Source organism: Solanum dulcamara, chromosome 9, assembly GCF_947179165.1.
Source record: "Solanum dulcamara chromosome 9, daSolDulc1.2, whole genome shotgun sequence".
Taxonomy (NCBI): domain Eukaryota; kingdom Viridiplantae; phylum Streptophyta; class Magnoliopsida; order Solanales; family Solanaceae; genus Solanum; species Solanum dulcamara.
In genome coordinates this window covers 13,407,429-13,427,658 of record NC_077245.1, presented here as the reverse complement: position 1 = coordinate 13,427,658, position 20,230 = coordinate 13,407,429, and the positions used below count along the sequence as shown (strand labels likewise).

Genomic DNA, 20,230 nt, shown 5'->3' with positions numbered 1-20,230 from the left:
GTTCTAACACATGGAAGTGCTATAAACCTAGATAAACATAGAAATAACCAGTAGCTAGATTTAGCCTAAACGTACTGACATGTACAAAAGTAGGAGAATCATGGGGGCTCGTAGCACCAAGAAGAATGCTTCTTTAATTTGCTCGTCTTCAAAAGGATGAAAGCTGCATCTTATCCATTCTAATGGGGCCAATAGACTCCTTAGGAAGGTCTTCTTTGTGTAGGAAAATTTTATTTTCTTGAAGGGTGGTGGCATGCTTCGCAAGAGCATCTGCGACTCCATTACTTTCTCTATAGCAATGACTAATCGTGACATTCTTCTGATGCATTTTGCGTTGAATATCATCGATTATATTCTGCAGTCTCCAAGAGGGTCTGGTCACCCCTTTGATCATGTTGATAACGATCAACGAGTCCAATTCCATTTCAATGTTCCTGATATTTTTGTCACAGCACCATGAAATTCCTATTAAGGCAACATAGGCTTCGCTAAAGTTGTTAGTGTAGAAATGAGTCGGATACGCAAAGGCCATGACTAAGTTCCCATTTCTATTTCTAACAATTTTGCCAGCCCCTGCCTTGTTTTGATCTTTCATGAAGCTTCCATCCGTGTTCAATTTCCAAGCATCATCACTAGATTTGTGCCAACAAACCATCAAGCTGTTGATAGTGATTTTGTAATTTTCAGCTATATAACACACTTGCTTCCAGTTCCAATGTTGTTCCATCGTACTAAACTTTTTCTGCATCGATTCTTTGACCTGAAAGAGAATTTGGTGGGAAATGCTATTTGTGTTTACTTGCTTATGCTCAAATCTCATAGTACACCTTGCTTTCCAGATTTCCCAACACACAATGATGGGAGTAATAAGGAGTAAAAACCTATGTACAACATTTTTGGACGGTAATCAGGTCCACCATTGATCAAGCATGTTCTCCATGGTGGTGAATTATGATAGTGATTGATGGAGATGATTGTAAATAGTAACTAATGTTTTTAATACATTATAAATATAGATAGAAAATATAGATAATAATTTATTTTGATGCTTACACTTGTATTTAATTAAATTTCTTGTGTTGGTTAGATTGTTTGTTGAGTTTTATATAACCAAATTAATTACTTTTTGATCGACACTTAATTGAACAGTTACGGGACCATTAACTTTAAGAAAACTATAGTTGGAATGGGATTACTTAAATCTTCTACTTGAGCTAAATTAGTTAGAAATTAATTATTTTTATTAAAATATAACACATGATTTTAAGTGAAAAAAATGATCTGGATAAAATATTATATATACATATATATATATTATGTGGCTGCTGGGATTCGAGCCCAGGTCTCCACGGCCACAACGTGGAATTCTCACCACTAAACTACAGCCACAAGATGTTTGTTATTTCCAATAATTTTCAATATCTCTCCTATATTATATTAATTCCAAATTGAAACAATTCAAAATTAGCAGTTCATAACATCCATCTTTTCATATTCATAACTAAACTAATAAAATCCATTACTCTTCCCACATGTCTATATGTCAGCACAAATCAAAAAAATCTAATTTTTTATATATCTTTAAAAAATTGAATATTTTAAATTATTAATTATTGTAATTTATAAAATTTTACATAAGTTTTAAAATATTAAAACAAAAATTACATAAATGCCCATGGCTAGAAGCAGGCACGTCAATCAAGAGGTGTCTGCTTCTAGCCTTCTCTATATAGTAGTAATTTATAGTGTTTTTACGTCACTTTTGAATAATATATGTTACTTCTTTTATCCCAATTTATATGATACCGATAAAATTTTGAGAGTCAATCGATTTTTTATACCCGAGGTGCCTACTTCTAAGACGGCATTCGGTCGGTTCAACTTTTTGATTTTCAATTTGGTGAAAATGTTAATTGAAACCGAACTGAAATAAATTGAGTTCACTTCAGTTTTCGCAATTGCGGTTTAATTTATTTCGATTCAATTTTTCTATTTGAGTATCATCATATTGGGCCCTTTTCTTATCATCCTGAATCACTGGACTTTTAAAACTGGATCAACTTTTTTCAAAAAAGATCTTTCAAACTAAACTAATGAGCAAGTCTACAATATTATAGATAATCCGTTTCACAAAAAAAATAAATAGGTGAAGGAAATGTGAAAATGAAACTTTTAACAATTCTATTGGACTGACGTGGTCTTGTGGTGTCGGCAATGATGGCCTCTGCTCTAAGTCTGTCGACGATGGTGCTTGAGTTGATTCACTGACTTTCTATTATTGTGGTTAAGTTTAAGGATTTTAAACTTGAGTTGGGCTGGTATTTTAATCTGGACCAGTTTTTCATGGGCTATAAATGTATTGAGAAATGTCTAAAATAGTTGACTTGTAATAAAATTACCTTTTTACACAATTTCCCCTAATATATTTACTTTTACTCCCATATACACCAAAAAATTTCCAAATTCCCTCCTTTTCCTTTCTCTCTCTAAAAGTCACTGATACATCCGCCCTATCCCTCTTTTCTTGCCCTAATTTGCTCCTTCAAGTGTTAATCAGGTTCCAAATAAGGTAATGTATCAATCTTTCCTTATATGAAACTTTAATTCATCCTCATTCAATATGATTTCTCCTAAAATTTGTATATTTTGATTTCTTCTGAAAATCTTTGATAAATCTTCTAATTTTTTATCATTTGCTTTCTTCTGTAAATCTATCTATTTGTGTTCCTCATACTTTAGCTTATACATATGGATTTCGTTAATGGTCTCAAACAGTCCACTAAAAATCAACGAATTCTTGTTTCTCCCGGGTCTGATTCGTCTTGGGAAGGTTACGACGAAGTTAGATCAAAACATCGTAACGATCCAGCAGTGATGAATAAGCTACGAGAAAATTTGAAGTCAAAAGCTACAGTTAAACATGCACCCAATGAAATAGTCAAAAAGATTGAAGGGGTTACAACACGCCCTAATCTCCCAAAGGTATGTGTTCAATTAAATTTTTTTGTTTTAGAATGAATTTTTTGTGAAGGTTTTAATGTTTCTGATACATATCATTTATGTATCAGATACATAATATCTTTTTAAAAGGAAATCTTTTGGAGGTTTTTTATTTCCGATACATCATGTTTAAGTGTCTATTGTTTTAATTTTTAATGATTCTGATACATATACATTTATGTATCACATACATATTATCTTTTTCAAATGTATTTTTTTTGGAGATTTTATATTTCTGATACATCATTATTAAGTTTTAGTTTCTGTTGTTTTAATTTTTAATGACTCTGATACATATATATTTATGTATCAGATACATAATGTATTTTTCAAATGTAAATATTTGAGATTTACTATTTCTGATACATCATGTTTAAGTCTCAGTTTATGTTATTTCAAGTTTAATGAATCTGATACATCTACATTTATGTATCAAATACATAATGTATGTTTCATATGAAATTTTTTGAGAATTACTAATTCTGATTCATCATCTTTAAGCCTCAGTATTTGTTATTTCAAGTTTTAATGATTCTGATACATATATATTTATGTATCAGATACATAATGTATTTTTCAAATGCAATTTTTTTTGGGATTTACTATTTCTGATACACCATGTGTAAGTGTCATTTTTTGATATTTCAAATTTTAATGATTCTGATACATATACATGTATGTATCAGAATATAATATATAATTGTTTCTGATACATCTTCTGTATGTATCAGAATCTCATCTTATGCATCAGATATCTTAATGCATATGATACATCGTATCCATGTATAGAGTTCAAGTTGTATTTAACCATTTTCATGTCAATACAGGGAATGAAATACGTCATCAAGAAGATCCCGTCACACCCATTGAGATTCGGAACGGCATATAGGGCTAATTTTCTTGATGATTTTGAATCATCAATAGGTGATGAAGGTATAAAGTTATTTAGGCAATCTATATTTGGTCACTACTTAGATATGCCAAACTGCAACTTTCAAGGGCAAATCATCAAATGCCTCTTACTTCTTGAGGTAGACCAAAAAAACAAAGAAGAACTGCACATTCGTCATGTGCAGGGTAATATACTGCGATTTACAATAAATGATTTTGCTATCATTACTGGTTTGCGATGCACCGATAATATGAATGACTTCAAGTATTCTGATGATCAAGCAAGTAGATTATTGTCTTTATATTTTCCTGGTGCCAAAAATGGGGTCAACAAAGCTCGTTTCGTTGAGCGTTTTCAGGTTGGAGGATGGAAAACAAACGAAGATGCCGTTCAGATGGCCATTCTCTATTTCATCCATACTTTTGTTTTTTCTCAACTAGGTGATGCACCTATATCAGTTGATGATTTCAAGATGGTAGAAGATTGTACTTATGAGCAATATCCATGGGGGAAATTAGCATATTCAAAATTGATAAAAGGAATGCGTCAGGAGTTTTCAAATGCCAAACAAATGTATCGTCTAGGCGGCATACCATACGCTCTGAATGTTTGGATATATGAATGTGCATCTCAAGTTCCCTCTGAAATTGTTGTAAGAGTGGGTAATAAAATTCCCAGAATTCTTAACTGGCGTGTTGTCGCCGTGAAGCCAAAATTTGAGACATTCATGTCTACCATCTTCAGTGAGGTACATGCTTTGAATATTATTCGTTTATGCACTGATTCATTATACATAAAATCTAAGATACATTATATATCCATGACCTTGATACAGTATAATTTGATTCATAAATGTCACGCCCTGAGAGGGTACCCTAGGCGTGGCCGGCACTCAGAAACCATTTCTGACTTCTGAGAGAACCACTTGGTCTCATTTCTTATTTATTCATGAGCGGAAGACTTAAGAATACTAATGTGGGCTTGTCATAATCAAAGGAAAAATAGATAATTATTAGAAGAAGTAGTTTCTAAGGAGAACTACTCCGATTACATCATCAGACTCTGTCTATGAAGCCTCTAATACTCTTAGATGGTGCCAATGACATGTCCATGGCTACCTCAAAAGAAACATCACACTCAACAATAATAAAAGGATAAGGAGTTCCTTCGAATACAAGAAGGACTCACCAAATAGCTGAAAAGAAATGATCTTCAACGATGCGCCTGTTGAGGATCTCTAACACCTGTATCTGCATCATAAAACGATGCAGGTCGAATGACGTCAGTACGTGGAATGTACGAGTATGTAAAATGGCAGGAAGGTAAGGATAGATATCAAGATACTCCTCTCAATAAAACTCAGCTCAGAACTCAACATCATCTCAACATGAATATGTAATGCAAGTTTAAAATATAATAGTAATAAGCAATGCTTACTCAGTTGGGAGTTTCTCTAACCGACAACCATCACTTATGAGCTAGCGATGATACAACGAAGCGATGTCGTTGCCACATCCATCCAATACCTTGCCAGGGTAAAGGACATCACCATCTTGGATCCATTCATCAAAGTCCTCTTTTTGGGACTTAAGAGGCATAGCCTCCATCCTACGCTGGCTACGTAGTTCTGGGGTTTGAGTCAATTAAACTCTTACCCAACTCGGTGCTCAATACTACTCCCAAAATATGTGCTCATATTAAACTCATCATCTAGTCTCATTGGACTTTAATTTAAATCATCAAACTCATCTCATTTCATGTTCATCAATCATTATACTTCCAAAAACATCATTTACATCTCATCAAAACATCTTGCTCAAAATATCATTTTCTCAAATTCATTCAAATTCAACTCTTTTACTCTTTCAAAACTCAATAAAATACATATATAGTATTAATTCATATAACTCTCTTTTTATCAATAAAAATAATAAAAAGCCAACATCTTTACTCAAAACATATGTAAAATATTCATGAACATCAAATCAATTAGAATTCATGGGAAAGTAGTCATGAACAATAATTCCAATAATATGAGAGATAACAATAATAATATTAATGCATAAATATATCAAACTCAATAGAAGAAGAATTAATTCATCTAGAATTCAAGATTTGAATAAAACTCAACTATAACTCAATTATAATAAATTTAAATATTGGGCGCATGGACGAACTCAATCCAATGCTATGAAAGCCTTACATACCTTAAATCCGAAGGTTTACTCCGAATTGGAATACTCTTGAATCCCTAGCCTTTTCTTCTCGCCGGAGCGTTTTGTGTACTACCCGGAGTATAAGAATAACCGGAGTAGTATTTTATACTACTAAAACTAAAACTATATTTGAGAAGAAGTATATAGAGAGAAGAAATGCTTAGGAAAGCTTGATGAATAAAATGAGGAAATAAGGTGGGTATTTATAGGTGGAAAGAGGGACCTAACAATAAATAAAATAATTATAAAGAAAAATCTGAAAATTTAATGGAATATATTGATGTCACGGATGATGTTAAATGGAGGACAATTTATGTCATGCATGATGTCAAATGCATCTAGATGTTTCCATGGTAGGTAAGATGAGTTCTTTTTAACAGAATACTCGTTTTCGAAGCTGCGTTTGAATAAGATAAATTCTTTATTAGGATTTGGTGTCTTCATAAGAATTGTAGATATGGAAGTCTAGTTTCATATAGTTCAAGAATCAACCAATTTGGAGCAACCTACAGTGAGATATGAATTTTCTTCTATCAACACTCAATTCCGTCACAGCACTATATCTTGCAAAGATTAATTTATTTGACCTACTTATACTCCGAATTTGAAGTTATGTTCTTCATGAAGGTTGTAGGTAAGGATGTTGTGATTACCCAGAAATTTGAATCACCTAATTTGGACCAACCTATGAAGAGTTATGCCCACAATACAGAGGCTGTATTATTTTCATCAAAAATTGAAATACCGACTTACAATATTTTAGGGGTTGTTACAATATCTCCCCCTTGGGATCATTCGTCCTCGAATGAAGATGAAAATATGAGACATAAAGAATGAATATCATCAATACATCAATTTCTCAAAAACTCTGATACTCAAATGGTCAATGACTCAAACTCAAGAATAAACATCGATTCAAAGGTAGAAATAAGGAATATTACCTTGAATATCGTTATCAGAAGGCACAAATAGATGAGGATAGTTAGCCTTCATATCCTCTTCAGCTTCCCATGTAGCCTCTTCAACAAATTGATTTCGCCATAGGACTTTGACAGATGCCACTTCCTTAGTTCTTAATTTACGAACTTGACGATCAAGAATTTGAACTGGAATCTCTTCATAACTCAAACTCTCTTTCACCCCAATGCTCTCAGCTGGGACAACAAGTGAAGGATCTCCCAAACACTTCTTAAGCATAGAGATGTGAAACACGGGATGAATAGCAGCTAATTCTGGAGGCAACTCCAATTCATAGGCTACGTTACCTACCCTCCTCATAATCTGATAAGGACCAATGTAGCGGGGACTAAGCTTCCCTTTCTTTCCAAATCTCATCACACCCTTCATGGGTGAAACTTTCAAGTATACCCAATCATACACTTCGAACTCTAAATCTCTTCTTCTAACATCAGTGTAGGATTTTTGGCGACTTTGAGCAGTCCTCAACCTCTCTTGTATGGTTTTCACCTTCTCCATAGCTTGGTGAACCAAGTCTGGTCCAATCAACTCAGCTTCACCAACTTCAAACCAACCAATTGGTGATCTACATCTCCTCCCATACAGAGCTTCATAAGGAGCCATTTGAATACTCGAATGGAAACTATTATTGTATGCAAACTCAATAAGAGGTAAATGATCATCCCAATTACCTTTGAAGTCAATGACACAGGCTCTTAACATATCCTCCAAAGTCTGTATCGTACGCTCTGCCTGGCCATCTGTTTGCGGATGAAAAGCAGTACTAAGGTTCACTCTTGAACCCAAGCCCTTCTGAAATGACTTCCAAAACTGAGCAGTAAATTGAGCTCCCCTATCAGAGATGATAGACAAAGGAACTCCATGCAGTCTAACAATCTCTCTAAGATATAGTTTGGCATAATCCTCTGCAGTGTTCGTAGTCTTAACCGGCAAGAAATGGGCCAATTTGGTCATCCTATCCACAATCACCCAAATAGAGTCATGTTGTTTGCGGGTTCGTGGTAAACCGGTAATGAAGTCCATATTGATCATTTCCCACTTCCATTCCGGTATCTCTATATTCTGAGCCACTCCACAAGGCCTTTGGTGCTCAACTTTAACTTGTTGGCAATTTGGGCACTTGGACACAAACTCTGCTATATCTCTCTTCATTCCACTCCACCAGTATACTTCTCTTAAGTCATGATACATCTTTGTTGAACCTGGATGGATGGAATACTTAGAATTATGGGCTTCTTTCATGATTCTCTCCCTAATACCATCAACACTTGGAACACATAATCTTTCTTGATATCTCAACACTCCATCTCCCCCTTTGGTAAAATCCATTACCTTCTGCTTGTGAACCTCATCCTTCAGTTGAAGAAAAATAGGGTCCTGATCTTGCTTTTCTTTCACTTCTGCAACTAGAGATGATTCAGCTCCATTTCGTACTATTGTACCACCCTCACTAGAGTCAATAAGTTGAACTCCCAAACGCGCAAGTCTATGCACTTCCTTTGCCAACTCCTTCTTTTCCTCTTCCACATGAGTTGTACTTCCCATAGATAACCTGCTAAGAGCATCAGCAACTACATTTGCTTTACCTGGGTGGTAGAGAATGCTCATGTCATAATCCTTGAGCAACTCTAGCCATCTCCTTTGCCTCAAATTCAGCTCCTTCTGGCTGAATACATACTGCAAGCTCTTATGGTCTGTGAACACATCCACATGTACACCATAAAGATAGTGACGCCAAATCTTAAGAGCAAATACCACAGCTGCCAACTCAAGGTCATGAGTGGGGTAGTTCCTCTCATGAGTCTTAAGCTGCCTGGAGGCATAGGCAATGACCTTACCTTTCTGCATCAATACACATCCCAACCCAACTCTTGAAGCATCACAATAGATTACAAAACCATCCATTCCTTCGGGTAGGGATAGTACTGGAGCAGTAGTCAATCTAGCTTTCAACTCTTGAAAACTTTTCTCACAAGCATCAGACCATTGAAACTTAGCCTTCTTCTGAGTCAGCTTAGTCAATGGTGAGGATATGGATGAAAATCCCTCAACAAACCTCCTGTAGTAACCAGCCAAACCTAAGAAACTCCTTATGTCGGTTGGAGAGGTGGGTCGGGGCCAGTTCTTAACTGCCTCAATCTTTTGAGTATCAACTTGGATTCCATCCCCAGATATAATATGACCTAGGAATGCTACAGACTCAACTCCTTCTCCTTAAGAGTTTGAAGGACAATCCTAAGGTGATTAGCATGCTCACTCTTACTTCTAGAGTAGACCAAAATATCATCGATGAAGACAATTACAAATGTATCTAGGTATGGCTTGAATACTCGGTTCATGAGGTCCATAAAAGCTGCTGGAGCATTTGTCAATCCAAAGGACATAACAAGAAACTCAAAATGACCATAGCGGGTTCGAAAAGCCGTCTTCGGGATGTCACATTCTCTCACTTTCAACTGTTGATAGCCTGATCTAAGGTCTATCTTAGAGAAGCATGTGGCATCCTGAAGTTGGTCAAATAAATCATCTATTCTGGGAAGAGGGTACTTGTTTTTAATGGTGACCTTGTTTAGTTGTCGGTAATCAATGCACATTCTAAGGGACCCATCTTTCTTTCGCACGAATAGGACAGGAGCGCCCCAGGGTGAGACACTTGGCCTAATAAACCCCTTATCTAGGAGGTCTTTCAGTTGTTCTTTCAACTCTTTCAACTCAGCAGGAGCCATCCTATAAGGAGGAATGGAGATAGGTTGTGTATCAGGAAGGATATCAATACCAAAGTTTATCTCTCTATCAGGAGGAATTCTGGGTAGATCCTCAGGAAAGACTTCAGGAAACTCATTCACAATGGGAACTGACTCAAGAGATGGAGTCTGATCATTAATATTTTTGACTCGAACTATATGATATATACATCCTTTAGAGATTAATTTTCTGGCCTTAAGGTAGGAAATAAATTTACCCCTAGGCACTACAGAATTACCCTTCCACTCTAAGATAGGCTCATTTGGAAATTGAAACTTGACAATTCGGGTCCTACAATCAACCGAAGCATAACAAGAATAAAGCCAGTCCATACCAAGAATCACATCAAAATCAACCATGTCCAACTCAACTAAGTCAGCTATGGTATCCCTATGATAGATTGACACAGTACAATTTCTATAGACCCTCTCAGCTAAGATAGAATCACCAACAGGAGTACACACACTGAAAGGCTCAAGAAGACACTCAGGAAGGATCTCAAATTTACTAGCCAAGTAAGGAGTCACAAAAGATAATGTAGCACCCGGATCAAGTAATGCATACACATCAAAAGAAAGGACTCGAAGCATACCAGTAACAACATCGGGTGCGTTTTCTTGGTCTTGGTGACTACCCATAGCATACAGACGGTTGGTTCCCCCACCTGCACTTGAAGCTGCACCTCTATGATTACCTCTATTCTGTGGAGCTGCAGAAGAAAACTGAGCTCTACTACTTCCATCTCCCTGCCTTTTTGAAGGACACTCATTCTGGAAGTGACCTATCTTTCCACATCCGTAGCAAGCATTGGTGCCCACACGACACTCTCCCAAATGGAGCCTCCCACATCTAGCACATGGTGGTTTTCCTCTAGAACCTTGAGCCATACTTAATTGGGACTGAGAACCTTGAGATCGAAAGTTTTGGTGACTTAGCGATCTCTGATCATACCTGGTATTAGGTGTAAAAGCATTTGTTGGGGAAGGTGCATAATTGGAAGACCTTTTCTGAAAGAAAGACTTGTTACCCTTCCCTTGCTTCTGCTCATTCTCATGCCCAGCAGACTTAGCCTTCTTGCTTAGGTGTTCTTCTCGGTCCTTTTTCTTGTCATCCTCAACCTGCTGAGCATACACCATCAATCTAGAAAAATCCATGTCAGAAATCATTAGCATTGCCTTACATTCTTTCTTTACATGTTTGCCCAAGCCAGAGACAAACTTCCTCATCTTAGACCTCATATGGGGAATCATTTCTGGGGCATATTTGGACAATTGAATAAACTTTAAACTATATTCTTTCACAGTCATACTCTCTTGCTTGAGGTTCACAAACTCCTCAATTTTTGCTTCACGTAGCTCTTGGGGAAAAAAGTTATCAAGAAATGCTCTTTCAAACTCATCCCAAAGAGCAGGCTCTGCATCTTCACCTCTACTTTCTTCCCACTGGTTATACCAGACATTTGCGACATCCTTGAGTTGATAAGACACCAACTCAACACCCTCAATCTCTGTAGCATGCATCGCTTTTAGTATCTTCCACATCTCATCAATGAAATTTTGGGGGTCTTCATCAACGTTAGAACCCGTGAAGACCGGTGGATTCATTCTCAGAAAATCTCTGATCCTCGTGGCAGCAGACGGCTCTTGATAACTAGAGCTAGGAGTTGGTGAACTCTGGCTACTATTTCGAGCAGCCACCAACTGGGTGAGCATAGCAATCGCTCCTCGAAAATCATCCTCAGAAGTAGGAGTGGTCTGAACAGTAGGTACTTGGGGTACCTCAGTAGACCTTGCAGGTCGGCCCCTAGTTCTCCGTGGAGGCATCACTGACTGTGGAACCTCAGTGCTGGGAGCGTTCCTCTGACTGGCTGAACGTTTAGGAGGCATGTCTGAAACGTGTAAACGCACGAATTAGAAAGAAAGCTTTTATAGAGTTAAACTCTATCGCACGAACTCAGATTATGAAAGAAGTGAAATAATTCCTAATGTCCTATAGCTTCCTGATTATAAGTGTGGTGCACGACACACCTATAAACAAGACTCTACTAGACACGGCTTCATAGACACCCTAGGACTCTTGAACTCTGGGCTCTGATACCAAGTTTGTCACGCCCCGAGAGGGTACCCTAGGCGTGGCCGGCACTCAGAAACCATTTCTGACTTCTAAGAGAACCACTTGGTCTCATTTCTTATTTATTCATGAGCGGAAGACTTAAGAATACTAATGTGGGCTTGTCATAATCAAAGGAAAAATAGATAATTATTAGAAGAAGTAGTTTCTAAGGAGAACTACTCCGATTACATCATCAGACTCTGTCTATGAAGCCTCTAATACTCTTAGATGGTGCCAATGACATGTCCATGGCTACCTCAAAAGAAACATCACACTCAACAATAATAAAAGGATAAGGAGTTCCTTCGAATACAAGAAGGACTCACCAAATAGCTGAAAAGAAATGATCTTCAACGATGCGCCTGTTGAGGATCTCTAACACCTGTATCTGCATCATAAAACGATGCAGGTCGAATGACGTCAGTACGTGGAATGTACGAGTATGTAAAATGGCAGGAAGGTAAGGATAGATATCAAGATACTCCTCTCAATAAAACTCAGCTCAGAACTCAACATCATCTCAACATGAATATGTAATGCAAGTTTAAAATATAATAATAAAAATAATAGTAATAAGCAATGCTTACTCAGTTGGGAGTTTCTCTAACCGACAACCATCACTTATGAGCTAGCGATGATACAACGAAGCGATGTCGTTGCCACATCCATCCAATACCTTGCCAGGGTAAAGGACATCACCATCTTGGATCCATTCATCAAAGTCCTCTTTTTGGGACTTAAGAGGCATAGCCTCCATCCTACGCTGGCTACGTAGTTCTGGGGTTTGAGTCAATTAAACTCTTACCCAACTCGGTGCTCAATACTACTCCCAAAATATGTGCTCATATTAAACTCATCATCTAGTCTCATTGGACTTTAATTTAAATCATCAAACTCATCTCATTTCATGTTCATCAATCATTATACTTCCAAAAACATCATTTACATCTCATCAAAACATCTTGCTCAAAATATCATTTTCTCAAATTCATTCAAATTCAACTCTTTTACTCTTTCAAAACTCAATAAAATACATATATAATATTAATTCATATAACTCTCTTTTTATCAATAAAAATAATAAAAAGCCAACATCTTTACTCAAAACATATGTAAAATATTCATGAACATCAAATCAATTAGAATTCATGGGAAAGTAGTCATGAACAATAATTCCAATAATATGAGAGATAACAATAATAATATTAATGCATAAATATATCAAACTCAATAGAAGAAGAATTAATTCATCTAGAATTCAAGATTTGAATAAAACTCAACTATAACTCAATTATAATAAATTTAAATATTGGGCGCATGGACGAACTCAATCCAATGCTATGAAAGCCTTACATACCTTAAATCCGAAGGTTTACTCCGAATTGGAATACTCTTGGATCCCTAGCCTTTTCTTCTCGCCGGAGCGTTTTGTGTACTACCCGGAGTATAAGAATAATCGGAGTAGTATTTTATACTACTAAAACTAAAACTATATTTGAGAAGAAGTATATAGAGAGAAGAAATGCTTAGGAAAGCTTGATGAATAAAATGAGGAAATAAGGTGGGTATTTATAGGTGGGAAAGAGGGACCTAACAATAAATAAAATAATTATAAAGAAAAATCTGAAAATTTAATGGAATATATTGATGTCACGGATGATGTTAAATGGAGGACAATTTATGTCATGCATGATGTCAAATGCATCTAGATGTTTCCATGGTAGGTAAGATGAGTTCTTTTTAACAGAATACTCGTTTTCGAAGCTGCGTTTGAATAAGATAAATTCTTTATTAGGATTTGGTGTCTTCATAAGAATTGTAGATATGGAAGTCTAGTTTCATATAGTTCAAGAATCAACCAATTTGGAGCAACCTACAGTGAGATATGAATTTTCTTCTATCAACACTCAATTCCGTCACAGCACTATATCTTGCAAAGATTAATTTATTTGACCTACTTATACTCCGAATTTGAAGTTATGTTCTTCATGAAGGTTGTAGGTAAGGATGTTGTGATTACCCAGAAATTTGAATCACCTAATTTGGACCAACCTATGAAGAGTTATGCCCACAATACAGAGGCTGTATTATTTTCATCAAAAATTGAAATACCGACTTACAATATTTTAGGGGTTGTTACAATAAAGTAGATGTATCAGCTCATATATTTATGTATCAGGATATAAATGTATCAAGATATAATGTATCTTATACATATACTTTATATAACCTTTCTGATACATATAATGGTATGTATCAGAAAGGTATTTACAGCTCATGAAAACTCATTTATCAGTATTTACAACTCATGAAAACTCTATCTTATGTATCAAATTATAATGTATCTAGAATTACATCTCATGATACATCTGCATGTATGTATCAGATAATGTTGTTTTTCTATCAATTTAGCATGTATGAAGGATTAATGTTTCTGATACATCATGTTTATGTATCAGAATTAACATGTATCAATTATTCAATTTTTTTGCAGTATCCATGCTCCAACATTGTCCAATCTCAACATGAAATGGAATCTATTGTCGTTCATGACAGCCAACAGAAACCTGAAGATTCAACATCGGCTGCCAAGGTCAATTTCAGAAAACCTCATGAAGTCACTGGATTTGAGGACTTCTCAACAACACCACCCACTGAATTTTTAAAGAGATCCAGGGATGTCACTGAGACATCTTCTCCACCTCCTTCCAAGAGAATGAAGACTTCCCCTGCTAAAAAGCCAATTCAAGTAGAAACAGCCAACATGCATAAGGATTTCATACCACCAAATGAATCAGAAAATCTTGTTTCTCCTGACAATGAACCGGTGGCAAAGTCACCAAAGGAATCAGAAAAGCCTGTTTCTCCTGACAATGTACCAGAGGCGAAGTCAGCTTTAGGAGGTGAATCTTCCGGTCATTCGGATCGAATTATTCATATGCAATTCAAAGCATTGAAGAAGTCCATAAAGAAGTCTCTAAAGAGATACGTAAGTTATTACTTTAAGATGTATCACGTACAATATACTTTTAATTAGGTGATACATTCTGATTTTTCATATACTTGTATCAAGGTTGACCGGAAGTTCAAGCGTTTGGAGAACAAAATGGATTCAAATCACATTGATCTTTTGAAAGCCATCGACAGTATGGCGAACCGAATGACTGGCACATCATCTCAAGTTAAAAAAGATGATTTTGATCAATCATTCCATGTGGTTGAACAACAAGAAGCACCTACTGGATTGGAGGTGCACAATTTTGCAAATAAATCTGACCCACCCCAAAAAAATGAAAAATCTAATGTCCAGGAAGATATTAAGGTACATACATCATGTAATATTTGATATTTATGCTTTTAAACTTCTGGATAATTTTCATTGTCATGTATCAATTGTAAATGTTATTATGTTTTGAGGGACCTGAACCATCCACCATGATAAATCAGGTGGACAACATATCGGAACAAAGCATTTTAGCAGATGTTCCTGAATTATTTGATCAGCAAGTTTATTCTGATACATTAAAGGTAATGTATCAGAAACAAATTGATGAATAATTTGATTCTATATATATATTTTGTATAAGCTCTACCTCTTTAAATATATATATATCTAGACATTTAGTACATATATATCATAAGTAAATGTTATTATGTTTCCAGGAAGATGAACCATCCGTCAAGGTTGTATCAGCACACCAAATGGAACCACAAAGAGCAGATACTGATCAGCTTATTGCTGATTCTGATACATTACAGGTAATGTATCAGATTCTTTACTGAGATAAAATCAACATTATTAATTTTTTTAATGACGTTATACATTACGTGTAGAACATTGTAAAGAAAGATGGAAGAGTAGCTGATGATAAATCTGCCAAAGTAGAAGAGCAAGTCGAGGAGATTGAAAAAGAAAAAATCAAACCAAGCACATCAGAATCCAATACTTCAGCACCATTTTCGACCGAAACTCTGGATGTGATAGATGCTCTAATATACGGACTTCCATTACCAGCCATGCCATTGACAGCTGTTAGTCATGAGCAAGTTCAGGATGAATGTCTATTACGCGATAGCCAGCTACCAACCACTCTTCCATCAAAAGCTAATGTATTGTCTGACGATGCGAAGACACCATCTCGAAGAAGTAGGATTCCTTCGAAGATCTTACAGTCGCCGTATCTTTCAAACTTTGGGTCGAGTGAAAAGGGAAAGGAAAATTTGTCAGATGTTACGCATCAGACACACCCTTTTGAAGGTTTTGGTATATGCTATCAACCCCCTTCCGAGCTTGTCACAGACTACTCTGAATGGATAGATAAAGGACTTCTAAAATCACATGGCAACAAGTAAGTATGACATATTCAACTTATACCCATACAAGTCGTGTATTATATTTGTTATGTTATTAAACTACAAGTTTCCATTCAGGAATTCGAAGGAGGATCATTACAGATCTAAGTGCTCTTCATTCGGCTTTGAAAAAATGGACTTTGTTGTGGCATTTCCTAAAGATAAGAACTGGTTCTACCTAATGTCACAGCCGGACAGATGCTGGAACGATGAGGTAAAAATTTCATCATAAATAATATGATACAACTCATACTAACTACCTGATACATACATATTAATGTATCTGATACATAGATAGATAAATGTATCTGATACATACATAATCTGATATGTGATGCTAGTTGTTATATAACTAATACTTTCTTAAAATGTGCAGCACATCGATGTAATATTTTACTACCTTCGGAAGAAATCAAAGATGCAGTTGAGCAATCAGTATCGATACACAACGACAAATTGCATTTTCAAAAATTACATTGAATATGCACACACACGCTACTATCACCTTCCACCTAACATTTCTACACAAGAAGATATGGCAAGGGCCACTGTTACAGCTCATCAAGAGAGATCCGTGAAGAACATAATAAGAGGTTTCTCAATACCAGCCGGTTTGCCCTGGCATTTGGTAGATGAGGTATACATTCCAGTGAACTGCGACATGGATTTTCATTGGGTTCTTGTGGTAGTTGTGTTGAAAGAGAGATTGATACGTGTGTATGATTCATCGCCTAGACGAAGAAGTAGCAACCCTTACCAAGAGATCCAAAAGATAGCAGCAATGGTACCAACATACCTGCAAGACAGTGGTTTCTTTGACAACAACGAACGTACTGATTGGTCGTCTCTTGATTCATACAAGGACAAATCAACCGGTAATATGCTTGAACCACATCACCCATTAGCAGTTGAGTATGTTGAAGGAATTGCGCAACAAGGAAGTGGCAGCTTGTGAGTATTAACATCGGCTATGTATACCTAAATCATTCATATGTCAATTTTACTTTTTTTAAATTCCTGTATTCCTTTATTTGCAGGGATTGTGGAGTTTTCCTGGCCATGTTTGCTGAATATCTTAGTGATGGCATTTCTATTCCAAGTACCGGACTAAACGCTGAATTCTTCCGTTCAAGATATGCCGCACTCTTATGGAGATATGGTTGTCAGAAGGCCATGGATGGTTATGTTAGCGATAACGACGATCCAAAAAAACCAAGGAGAACTGATTGATGTCCAATAATTTTTTTTTGATAGTAAACATTTTAGGTGATTCTGATTCTTCCAATGTATCTGATACATAAACTGTAATGTATCAGATTTAGTATATTTTAATATTTTTATACCTCAGATTTATTATGTTTTTCTCTGGTGTCAAAATGGAATATAAATTCAAAGTTTATGTTTTATACTCTACTGTATCAAACTTGTATCGAGTATAATATTCATAAGTGTCACATTTTGTGAATTCTGATACATGAATCAAGTTTTTTTATTATGATACATCATGCACATGTATCAGATTCTCATTTCTCAATATTTAATGATTCTGATACATTAATTTTTTGCATAAGAATTTTATGTCTCAAGATTTAAAGTATATGATACATCTTGCTTATGTATCAGATTCGCATTTATCAAGATTTACTGCATATGATAATCTACAACCTATATCAAATAGGATCTTATGTATCACCAACAACTTTTGTGTAATTATGGTTGTCGAAAAGACAAGAATGTTTATGTTTGGGAAAATAACGATCCAAAAAATAAACCATGTGAGATTTGTCATTAATCCAAGTCATGGCGAACCGATGGACGTCCTGTATTTTATTTTAAAAAAAATTGTAGCAATAAAATGTTCTAATCTTGATACATAAAAAAATTGTCATTAAAAGATTTTTATATTTATGTCACGTGTCAAACTCAAATATAAAATATAATAATAGATGTTATTTTATGATTCAATTAGAATGTACACCGAGATACCACAAACATCATATCTATTTAGGAATGAAATTACAAGTCTTTCTGTTGTGGCCTTCGTGGCCACAACGTCCACAAGAATTTGTGCTACTTGTTATTTTCTCATTAGCGAACTTTTTTCTCCCTTTCTTTGGTCTTCCTGGCATCCTTTTGTATATTGGCGGCAAGACAATTTCTTCCAAAATTTCCTTCGGAGCAGTCCAGTCTTTCTTATCTGGCATTGGAACCATTGGTAATTCATAAGTATTCGCCAACGCCTCTGGTTTGTAGTAATCAGAACAATATGGGTGCAGGTCAGTAATGTTCTTGCTCTTCAACACTGCAATTGCATGTGGACATGGTATCTCGTCTAGTTGAAATCTACCACAAGTGCATGTTTTTCTCTCTAGACACACAATGTATCTTATACCTAATTCGTAAACAGAATAAAGATACTCTGATGAAGCAACAACCTGCAGGAATTATATTTCAAATTTATGTATTAGTACTGCTTCCTCACATACACAACTATGTATCGGAACTGATGTTAAAGGGTAATAATTATCACAGGATATACATATCAGATGAATCAACAGCCAGCCAGAAATAAATTTCACATATATGTATCAGAAAGTACGTATCAATTACAGAAATAATGTATCAGAACTGATGTATCAGTATGTATTTTAAACATGTTATGTTTATATGTGTCAGTACTTATGTATCAACTACACATTTGATGTATCTGAATTGATATATCAGTGTATAATGAGCACAGGCTTTACTTGAATGACGAAGCAACAAACTGATATAAATAAACTTCACATATATCTAATAGTACTTATGTATCATCTACATTAATAATGTATCTACACTGATGTATCAGTATATATTTAGAACAATTTATGCATAACTGATTAATCATCAGCCTGAAGGAAAATAATCTTTACATATATGTACCAGAACTTATGTATCAAATGTAGAACTTATGTATCATAATTGAAGTTTTATTATTTAATTAGCACATGTTATACATAACTGATGAATCATCAGCCACCAAGAAATAAATAACACATATATGTATCATAAATTATTATTCAATTACAGAAATGATGTATTAGAACGGATGTATCAATATATATGTATCAGAAGTATGTATCAGAAAGTATCTATCATGTACCAGAACTGATGTATCAGTATACATGTGTCAGAAAGTATGTATCGTGTACCTTCATTCTCGAACACTTGATCGTGTTTGAAACTAGGATGTCTTCGAATTTTCTACCCAAAGTATGTTTTGTATAAGATGCTATTTCTCTATTTCTGCAGTTCCAAGAACCAAATAACATTCTCGTTTGCTCCAAAAAGTCAATTATATGCAGCTCTCGTGCTTCAACAAGACATCCATTGATACATTCTGCGATGTTAGAAGTCATCATTCTACCCCTGTTGACAGTGGCATGAACCCTTGACCACTTTTCGTATCCTGCATTTTTTAAATATTGTGCCACCCGTTGATCGATTCTTTCAATTTTGGCCATTAATTTATCGACTTCATCTTTTCGGTATGCCTTGGCCATTGAATAGAAGATGTCACTTAGTACAGCTTTGCTCCTTCTGTATTTAGTACACACATTTTTCCATATATGCCATATGCATGCAAAATGAGGAACATTGGGAAATACCATGCTTACACTCTTGATTATGCTTTTGTTCCTATCTGATACAACACACATATTGTCCCTCTCTCCAAATGCATTCTTGAAATTCTGAAAAATCCACGTCTATGATGAATCATTTTCTGTATCAACAATACCATACGCCAACGGCAATATGCAACCTAATAAATCAATAATATCGATACAATAGTTATTAGAATTCATCAGAAACACAACAAACGTGAAAAATGAGATGACACACTATTATTCAATAAGAAACAGTATAAGAAAGTAATACCTGCCCCATCAAGTGT

The 20,230-nt window shown here is 35.5% G+C and overlaps 2 protein-coding genes and 1 non-coding gene across 3 annotated transcripts; 1 reads left to right on the top strand and 2 right to left on the bottom strand.

Annotated features, from left to right (window-relative positions):
* Positions 1-1,317: 1,317 nt before the first annotated feature.
* TRNAH-GUG (transfer RNA histidin (anticodon GUG)) lies at positions 1,318-1,389 on the bottom strand. The gene has a single exon. It is a non-coding gene; the product is annotated as a tRNA-His (tRNA).
* Positions 1,390-3,842: 2,453 nt separating this feature from the next.
* LOC129903547 (uncharacterized) lies at positions 3,843-17,505 on the top strand (the record flags this gene model as incomplete). The annotated part of the gene is made up of 9 exons (XM_055979098.1): positions 3,843-4,640; positions 14,438-14,893; positions 15,017-15,193; positions 15,361-15,471; positions 15,607-15,702; positions 15,778-16,292; positions 16,375-16,510; positions 16,673-17,247; positions 17,334-17,505. Coding segments are annotated over 9 exons (3,036 nt in total), but the record flags the coding sequence as incomplete, so codon positions are not given.
* Positions 17,506-18,285: 780 nt separating this feature from the next.
* On the bottom strand, positions 18,286-19,838 carry LOC129902050 (uncharacterized). The gene is made up of 2 exons (XM_055977066.1): positions 19,488-19,838; positions 18,286-18,731 (listed from the first exon to the last, which is right to left on the bottom strand). The coding sequence occupies exons 1-2, from the start codon at positions 19,836-19,838 to the stop codon at positions 18,297-18,299; spliced, it is 786 nt and encodes a 261-aa protein (XP_055833041.1). The 3' UTR covers positions 18,286-18,296.
* Between the last annotated feature and the right edge of the window lie 392 nt (positions 19,839-20,230).